Source organism: Dermatophagoides farinae, chromosome 4 (genome assembly GCF_024713945.1).
Source record: "Dermatophagoides farinae isolate YC_2012a chromosome 4, ASM2471394v1, whole genome shotgun sequence".
Taxonomy (NCBI): Eukaryota; Metazoa; Arthropoda; class Arachnida; order Sarcoptiformes; family Pyroglyphidae; genus Dermatophagoides; species Dermatophagoides farinae.
In genome coordinates this window covers 2,370,290-2,380,366 of record NC_134680.1, presented here as the reverse complement: position 1 = coordinate 2,380,366, position 10,077 = coordinate 2,370,290, and the positions used below count along the sequence as shown (strand labels likewise).

Sequence of the window (10,077 nt, the reverse complement as noted above, 5' to 3'; positions counted from 1 at the left end):
TTTTTCATTCATTCTACGAATAATCATCGTCATTGAATATAATCGTGGTTGATGAATCGAGAAAAAAAAAATCATCATCATCATTCAAGCCAGAATTTATATCAATGTTTATTCGAATTCAACAACATACAACAACAACAAACAAACAAAAAATTGGTGACCCGATCATATTATTATCGTATCATCATTATCATTAATTGTTAACCGGAATTGTATGTTTTTCTTGTTGTATAATCATTTGATTGAATAGTTAATTTTTAAGAAAATCTAAATTATTATCATCATCAACGAATAATTACATTGATTTTATTGTCTTGATTGTTTGATCGACATATATGTACACTATATATATCATTTGACTTCCGTTTTTTTTTTGAATGCAATAAATAATTCATTTATGATAGCCTTGTGAGGGAAAAAAATTTGAAATAGTGAAAAATATAATAAACAAACAAGCAAAAAAAAACAGTAAGTTTATTTGAATTTCAAGTATCCGATTCTGAATATGTGATCTAAATATAAACGCAAAATGAAAAATGAAAAATGAAAAATTATTTGAATTGAATTGAAATGAATATTCAAGTATATTTATTTTGTTTCTCTGAATTACTATTTATCAATTTCAAGTGTTTTTTTTTCTTTTCGATAATTTTCTATTAGTTCGAATAACCAAAAAAAAAAAAAAAAATTTGCTTTCATTCGTCCATGCCGTCCATCCACAAAAAGTCGATGATGAGAGTTTTTTGTTTCCTTTTTCTCATTTTCAGATGTATTCCAAAATTGAAATGAATATATAATTATGTAAATTTCAGGAGACAAACATTTTTGAAAGAAAATAGTGAACAATAAAAAAGGTTAATGAATATATTATATGATGAATTTGTTTGGTAAGCACAGCAAGGATCAAGTTACTTTTTATTTTATTTTATTTCATTTTTTTTTTGTTGTGAATAATAATGATAATAATAGAAAAATTTGGGAATTTTCATTTAAATAATGACAAATAACCAGGAACTGTATCATTATTTATTTTTTTTGTTGGAATTCAAGCCCTGATTTAATGCCTTTTATTGCCACCCAACCATTCATCATAATCATCATTTTGAAAAATAATGATGACGATGATGATGATATTGGCTACTATAAGGGGTTTTTTTTGAATCATTATCAAATGTATGTTGCAGTTAGGAAGATAGATAGGTAAATGGTACAAATACATTATTATAATTATCACCATGATGATCATTAACATATTTTTTCAATCACATCCATCAATCCAACCATCATGATGATGATCATAGGGATAAAATAGTTGGATTCTGGATTTTTTTTGTGAAGCGAAATTTAAATTTTTTCAATTCGAATTCTTTTTCTTCATCTTTCGTCTTTCTGTCTTGTTTTTCTCCTTGATAACTTTCATTTGTTGAATACAAAGAATGCTTGAAAAATTAATTCAAGAATATTTGTATTTCCAAATTGAATTTCATGATTGTTTGATGATTAGAATCGATTAAACGGGAAGCGGGGTATGAGTGTTTGTTTTTTTTTTTTGTTTGTTATTTTTTTTTGGTATTTTCTGTTTTGAATGGATGACTGAATGAATGAATAAAAAATTTGATCGTTCACAGTGAATTTGATAAAAAAAAATCAAACATTTTTTGCTAAATAAATTTAACTGAATTATTCTGATGAAAGAAATCGTTCGTCCATTCATCCAAATAGTATATCATCAATATGTATTATATAAATAGACATGTTACATATATTATTTGATATTTTTACTTTACTTTATTATCATTCATACATATGGACGTCATCAAAAAAAAAAAAAAAATTTGTCCGTTGATCTCTTCCGATTTCATTTTGAAAATAAATAGATTCAAATCAAGATGACCCATATATTATTATATAGAGCGAAATGTGAATGGGAAAACTGGTGAATTAAAAAAAAAGTTTCCTGTTATACATCATCATAAGAAATTACTTGAATAACTTAATCAATTTATTCCATTAATAGCAATTTAATTTAGAATCAAATCAGATAAAATACATAAGGAAATTGAAATACTTAAAAGTTTCTCTATATATTCCGGAAATTGAATTGAGTGATGAAGATAAAAAACAAGTGAAAGGAAAGAGAACGAGAGAGAGAGAGGGTAGAGAGAGACAGTAACTTTATTCTGATAGTTTTCTGTTATGAGAAAAATTTTTAATTAATTAACATCAAATTCTAATTAATTTCCAATTAGATCATAATCATCATTTTATGCGAAATTGGATATGGCAAATTATTATTCAAATTTTTTTTTCTTTTTGCCAACCCCCAAAACTTTTGTTTTTTCATTAAATGATGGATTTGATGGTCAACATCATCATCATCATATTCTATGGAATATTTATTCCATGGAATATTACACAATCTATAAAAAAAAATTCCGTTTTTTTCAATTTTTAATGAGTTACAGAAGAATAGATGTGTTGGCTATGGGCAATTAATTTTCAATTCTCTCTTTTTTTTCGTTTTGTTATTATCCGATATATGCGAATTTATATATGTTTAACACAATTTGTTGTCCATCCCATCTCATTCTATCCATTTATTTATTTTCGATTACTGCTGCTGCTGCTGCTGTTTATTCACGTTTTATGTTCTCTGGTGATTATTATTATTGTTGTTGGTTGTTTTAATACCAAATTTTATACTGCCTTTCATCATCATCATCATCATCATTATTTCAAACTAAAATAAACTAATGATGAAATATAATATGAATTTTTATTATTATCATCATCATCATCATTATTATCCACACACACACACACACAAACAATACACAAATGACGTAGAAACAACAAAAAAAAAATTCGGAATCATTTTCATCATTATTGGAATATTATTTTCATTTTTTATTATTCATTCATTCATTCAGTTTCATCATAATCATAATAGTAATAATAATAATTTTGATCAAAATGATGATGATTTTTTTTTTGTTATTTTGCTGAAACAAAAACGGTAAAATTTATGTAAATTATTGCCATTTTTTTTCTCCACCTTCTTGAATGTTATTCAATTTCCGTTTGTTATTTATTTATTTTTTTTTCGAAAAAAAATTACCGTTTACCATTTGTATTATTCCGTTGGTTTCATCATCATCATAATACCTTATGGAATAGTGTGAACAATCAACAACAACAACAACAACAATAACAACAACAGAACGAAAAGAAAAGTAGAAAAAAAAATCTTGATGATCCATCCATCCATCCATTCAATGATGATGATCATTAACCATAAATGTTTTTTTTGTTTGTTTGTTTTTTTTCAAAATTGAAATTTTTCATTTTCTTTTCGCTCGGGAACTATTACATAATATTAATTGTTTTTTTTTTCGTTTTCGCCGAATATTTTCAAATTAGATATATAGATTCTGATAATATTATGTGTGCATTTGTGTTTGTGTAGACAAATATTTTATATCGATTGAAAAGATAGATTTTTTTTCCTTTGAAATAATCTTCTGTGAATGACCTGTGATTTTTTTTTCTATTTATTCTTATTATAAAATTTTCATTTTCCTCCCTCTTTCCTTTAGTTTTTTTGTTTGGTCCATGGACACCTACTAGGTTCATTGTTTATTTTTTGTTTTATTCAGACATTTTTCTTATCGTTTTTTTTTAATTTGGTGGTAAAATAAAAAACTAAATAATATACCAGATTAACAATACAGTTAAACGAAATTTACACAAAGGCGAAATGAAAAAATTACCAAAATTCAAACAAAAGAAAACTAAGAATTTTCCTACACCCACCAAGCTATGTGTATTCCCCAAACTCTGTATGTGGTAATCGAACGCTGATTTTTTTTAAAGAAAAAAAAACAACGCCCATCGATATGAATAGAAGTTAGAAAAAAAAATTAAAAATGAATGCATAAAAAAAGAATAAGAGGATTAATGAAATTTAACAAAAGTGTGAATAGACCGGAAGGCAACCGTAACAAAGAAACTTTGATGAATGAAATAAAATGAAATGAAATGAATGGAGGTAGTCACATTAATCCAATTGTAAATCCAAAATGAATCGTAACCTCATTTCTTGGTTTTTTTGGTTTATCTAAGAAAAACAAATAATAATTAAAAAAAAAACAAAAATAAACCAAACTTTAAATTCTAATCTCCAATGCAACACTGTAATACTCAATTTTCAGTAGGAAAAAAAACTAACAAAAAGTTCAGCTACACCCTAAAAAATAATATTATGAAATTGTTAATCAATTTTTCACATTAAAACCTAGTAGACGACGTACAGAGAAAGAAAGTTCAAAAGATGACATTATCATTTAAAATATAAAAATTATGATCTATTCGTATTTGGTGTTTGTTATTATATGTGAGAGAAAAACAAAAAAAAAAATCGACCAAATAAAACAGGAAAATGTTCCAAGAAGTAGTTCATCATCTTGTTCATCATCAATAATTTTCAATTAACTTTTTTTTATTTCTTCTTTCATTACACAATATTTATTAGCTTTCATTCGTAACATACAAACAAACAGGAAAAAAATATGACAAAAAAAACGATGACAAAAGACAGAACTCTCACATTTATTTCTTGCAGACATTAGACATTTTTCAAAAAAAAAAAAAATATCGATTTCGAGTGAAACACACACACACACACACACCAAGAGACAACATTCAAGATTCATCTTACATGTTGTTTATAACCAGTTGTTGTTGTTGTTCAATATTTATTCAATTCAATAATGATTCTTTCAATTCTGGTTTTATTTTTTCTCGTTCTTATTATTCTTTGGTTTAGATATTTTCAAATTTGAATTATTATATACGTGTTTATTATTCATTCATTCATTAATGAAATGTAAAAGGAGAAACCACCATTGTGAATACGATGATCGTCATCAAAATGATAATAACTCATTTTTTTTCTCGAGAAAAAAGCAAAAAAAAAATTTCATATTTTTTTCCATTTATCGTTTGTTGTCTGTGTACTGGTGCGCCCATATTTGTTTATATTATAAATGATTCTTTTTCTTTTGGTTGGCTTGGTTGCTTCGATATTCTTCAATAGTTGGTTGGTTGATTGGTAATATGATTCTTGAAATTGATCCAAAAAAAATAAAAATATCCAAGCATTGAATTGATTGGTTGATTATTGGCATTATTATTTACAGCAACAAAAAATTCTTGAGTTTTTTGTTTTGTTTCACAAGAATTTCAAGCCATCATACTCATATAATCATGACAAAAACAACGAATATGTAATATATGTGTAAGCGATCGATAAATTCATTTTTATATGGAATGAATTTCGATTTCAATTTGAAGTGAAATGAATTGAATTCTGGGTTTCCATTCAATGACGGCAAGAAAATCTTGGTTGGAAATCTAATATTTTTCAAACAGACCAAAAACTTCATGTTCTTTTTGTTCTTGTTGAATGAAGAAAAAATTTTTTAATTTTTATTTCATTTTTTTTTTTTTTTTTTTGGTCATAAAGCTTTTTATCATCATCATAATTTGACACTAATGATATGAACATGAACAAGAGAATTGTGAATCTTTGCAGATAAAACAAATGTGTTTTATTATTTTTTCATAATTTTGTTGGAAAAAAAATTCAGATTCCTGTATTCTTTATCAATCAGTCTGTATGATAAGCAAAAGAATTTCAAACTTGTGAAGAATGAAAAAATTTTTCGTCCGTTGCAGTTGTTGTTGAATTCAGTTATCTGGTTTCTCATTTGTTTGGTTTTTGCTTGGATTACATTAGGTGTGAGTGTATTTATCACATTTTTCGATTATTTATTCTTCATTTTTTATTTTTGGAAAGATTTTTTTTTGCTATCTTTTATTCATCATAATAGACAATCATATACAACAGGATGATTCCATTTGATAAAATGTAAGTTGATTCAATCACAAACACGTCTATCATATTTATCATTTTTCACAGTAAAACGAGAATGCAATACAACAAAAAAAAACTGTGGCGCAGTGCCCAACGTAACCAAACCTTTATTTTAATAAGATTTTTTTTTGTCTATTCAGTCTTTTTTAATCAATTAATCTATACCGCCTATCTATCTATCTATCTATCTAATTGAATAAATATTCTGTGAATACAATTGAATAAACGAAAGAATCATTGAAGGTATAACTTCATCATTATGATGATTTTATCATTGATTTATTGATTTTTCTGCCAAAAAAAAGAAAAAAGAAAAATTCATTCCACCTAAAAGCCAATGAATCTTTATACCTACGGGATATTTCCGTTCCTTTCAATGGTTTTCTTTTATTGGGACATTTATAATTATAATAATGATAATGAAAAAAAAACAATGTCTTCAGGGACCACATATATATTGTCAAATAGCCAAATGGCGTTTGTTTGTATGCGTTAACATCGTATATAAGAAAATATCTATAACAACAACAACAACAACATTTATTCTGGATCAAAAATTGACAATTATTTATTATTAAAGATTCTGTGCATTATTTGTTGTGATCAAAATGTATTTTTTTTTCACACATCATTCCCTTGTTTTTTATTCATCGACTATCATTCAATCTGTTTGATTATAATCATCTGCTGCTGATGATGATGCCTGTTTAAACATTTGTTTGTGAATGTTTTTTTTATATTTAGGTTTGATAAAGAAAACAGATATGTGCCTGGTTTGTTTTGTAAGAATGAGAGGGAGAGAGAGAGAGATAGATAGATAGATAAAAAAAAGTGTGGGGAAAAGGTTCGTTTTGTTTGTTTTTTTCTTTCGTTCCGTTTATCCAATAGATTTCATTACATAACATCTTTGTTTTTATCTTTGGGTTATTTTTTTCACTTTTGATCCAATAATATTGACTCATGTCATACATTACAAACACACATCAAACAGTATAATGTATTGACAAACAAAATTCTTTACATGAACATGTGTCATTGGATCATCGTTTTTTAGTTATCCGGTAATGATAATTTCGGTTTTTGTTGTTGGATATAATAATTTTATTTATTTATCCCATCAATTATATTATTATTAAAGAGGATTATTCTGTCTATATTGTTTATGAAATGAAAATGAATATATAAAAAAAATTAATTAATTTACTAATAGAGATATCACTTTACAAACTTGGTCATTGCAAAAGTTATTTTTTGTTTATTTGTTGCATTCATAAATGATGTTTGTTACCGGATATTGATGACAACTGTGTGTGTTTATAATTGTTTCCAGTCATTTTCATTCATCCATCAATTCTGTACATATATCTATCTTGTGTATATTCCATATATGATGATGATAGATGATTATCGTCATTTGTTAAATACATCTGGTTTTATCACAAAAAAAACGGTTGTCATCACTATGATATTTTTATATATTCATTTTTCTTTATTTCTTTTCACAGAAATTCTTTCTTTTTTTTTGGGGGGGGGGCTTTTAATATATATGTTCCGTTTTAGTATGTAGTCGCTAAATGATATATTTGTTTTCTTGTAGAAAAAAAATGGATTATTGTAATTGAATAATTTGCAATTTTTTTCTCTTTCGTATTTCGGGAATAAAATTGTTTCCACAATGAAAAAATTATTTTCTTTTGCTTATGCTGTAACAGGTGTTTAATTATTTTATATTTTTTTGTATTCAGTAGTGGATGAACACAATTCCAATCAATGAACAAATTATTAATAAAATCAACGAATCAGTGAATGTTGAACACGTGGTTTAGAATTTCGTACAACAACAACAACAACGAAGGACAAACCGAGAATTAATTTAACAATAAAATTTATCGAAAAAATTCTTTATTTGAAATCACAATTATCATCATATACAAAATAAAGATGTATCAATTAAGTATCAACAATAATAATAATAATAATAATAATAAACAAAAACATCAATCAATCATTCCAATGTCATCCAATTATTCTTATCATCATCATTATCATCCGATAACAATGTCCATATTGTTTGTAACATTATTCATTGGATGTTCATTGGCAAATATGTTAACACCATTCTCATCATCATCATCATTGAAACATAAACAACAACAACAACAATTGCCATCATCATCATCATCATCAATTCGTAATAATAATAATGGACAACAACAACAACAACAGCAGCAGCAACAAGCACAAATTTCAGCCGCATCATCATCATTGTTGGTACCACCACCAATGTCGGCATCGTTCATTCCATCACCATTATCATCATCATTATTAGGTTTGTTTGTTTGTTTGTTTTAACATTTCATTTCTGATCAATTTCAATTATTTTTGTTTTTAATATTCTTTTTTTTGTCATTTTTTGGATTTGGTTTATTCTTCAATAATTGTTATATTTTCTTTCGCTTTTGTCGTTTTTATTTATCTTTTTTAATTAATGGTTTTATAATTAATAATAATTTTAGCTGAAAAACGAGCCAATCAGCGAATGCAATATAATTTTGGTCTTGGTAAACGTACACCATATAGATCTGATATGGCTGAAATCATTGAAATCGTTCCATCGTCATCATTGAATTTTTTTGAAAATCCCACATCATCATCAAATATCCAAGATCTACAATCATACTATTACCCAAATATGGCAAATATTGCTAATGATGTAGAATCATCATCATCGACATTATCATCTGCCACCAATCAAGATGGTAATGATTTTGAATTCCGTGTTATACCAGCATTTGCACCGGCATTACAAAAACCATTCATACCAATGTCTGTTTCATTTATTGATTCCACTAAACGTTCACGACCACAACGATTTTCATTTGGACTAGGTAAACGTTCGAAAGAACAGGTTATGTTCAATGATATTATTGATGATGATAATAATGATCAAACAATTGATAATGGTGATGATGTTTTGATGAATGTAGCTGAAAAACGAAAAATACAACCATATGGATTTGGACTTGGTAAACGAATGATAACCAATTATAATGAAAATTATAATAACAAACAAAAAATTAATGGTAAAAAAATTAAAAAACTAACAAATTTCGAAGATTTCATCAAACGTCGTTATTCATTTGGTCTGGGTAAACGTTCCGTTTGAAATGGATATCCTGTCCTAAACAAAACAACTCAAATAATAATCGAAAACAACGATCAAAGTATCGATACAATCATCAAATAGTACAATCGATATCTATAAAAAAAACATTTGAAACAAAAAAAAATATTTTCGATCAAAAACATATTTCAATATTGAATTTTATCATCTCATTTTTTTTGTTTGTTTGTTTTGCAATTTATATTTTCATCATGAAAAAACAAAAATTATACAGAACGAAAAAAAATTGTGAATTCTCATAAAATTGAATAACAAAATCATCTTTTCTTTTTCGATATAGTTGTTGTAGCGGTCAAAATGTTTAACATTCCTTGCTGGTCTCCTTTTCCTCTCATTTTATCATTCTCTCTTTCTCTATTCTTCTTACTATCATTCATTCATTCATTCATTCATTCATTCAATCATTCATCATATTCAACTAATAACGAATAAAATCAATGTTTGATCCCGATAATGATGACGACGATGATGATTATGACGATTACAACGATAAAAGAATGGCAATTTCCATTACCAAACATTGATTTATGAGAAAAAAATTAAATATTTTATAATTTTTTTTGTTTTTTTTGGCTGAAATTATTTTTCAAAAAAAAAAAAAAAAATTCCTTTTTCAATCTATCATCATCATTATCATCATATATTGTGATGGATTTTATGGATGGCGCCACTAATGGTATCGAACACATCGACACACCCACTCACACACACACACTCACAAATACAATATCTATGTTTTTTCTTTGTCTTTATTCTCAAAATAATAATAATAACTAATATATTATGTTATTCTAATAAAATTGTGTAATTTTCGAATATTTCCATAGTTTTATTGGTGTTCGATCAAACAAAATTTTTTTTTTGGTTTTATAAAAAAAGATGAAAAATTCCCAACTTAAATTAAATGGAAAGATTTTTGTTGTTGTTATTTTCCATATATGAAAATGAACGATTCATT

The 10,077-nt window shown here is 26.0% G+C and overlaps 1 protein-coding gene across 3 annotated transcripts; it reads left to right on the top strand.

The window, feature by feature from the left end:
• Positions 1-9,943, top strand: LOC124500449 (uncharacterized). 3 transcript variants are annotated; one of them, XM_075730005.1, is made up of 3 exons: positions 1-212; positions 7,681-8,264; positions 8,452-9,943. In XM_075730005.1, the coding sequence occupies exons 2-3, from the start codon at positions 7,877-7,879 to the stop codon at positions 9,099-9,101; spliced, it is 1,038 nt and encodes a 345-aa protein (XP_075586120.1). In that variant the 5' UTR covers positions 1-212; positions 7,681-7,876; the 3' UTR covers positions 9,102-9,943. The 3 variants fall into 3 exon arrangements, with proteins under 3 accessions (XP_075586120.1, XP_075586121.1, XP_075586122.1); XM_075730006.1 differs by having other exon boundaries at positions 7-468; XM_075730007.1 differs by having other exon boundaries at positions 26-212; positions 7,684-8,264.
• The last annotated feature ends 134 nt before the right edge of the window (positions 9,944-10,077 follow it).

What these genes read in the sequence shown, in the direction of transcription:
- LOC124500449 (XM_075730005.1), top strand. Translation starts at nt 7,877, where the DNA reads ATGTATCAATTAAGTATCAACAATAATAATAATAATAATAATAATAAA. An exon ending in ATTATCATCATCATTATTAG is followed by an intron (nt 8,265 to 8,451) that starts GTTTGTTTGTTT and finishes TAATAATTTTAG; the next exon opens with CTGAAAAACGAGCCAATCAG.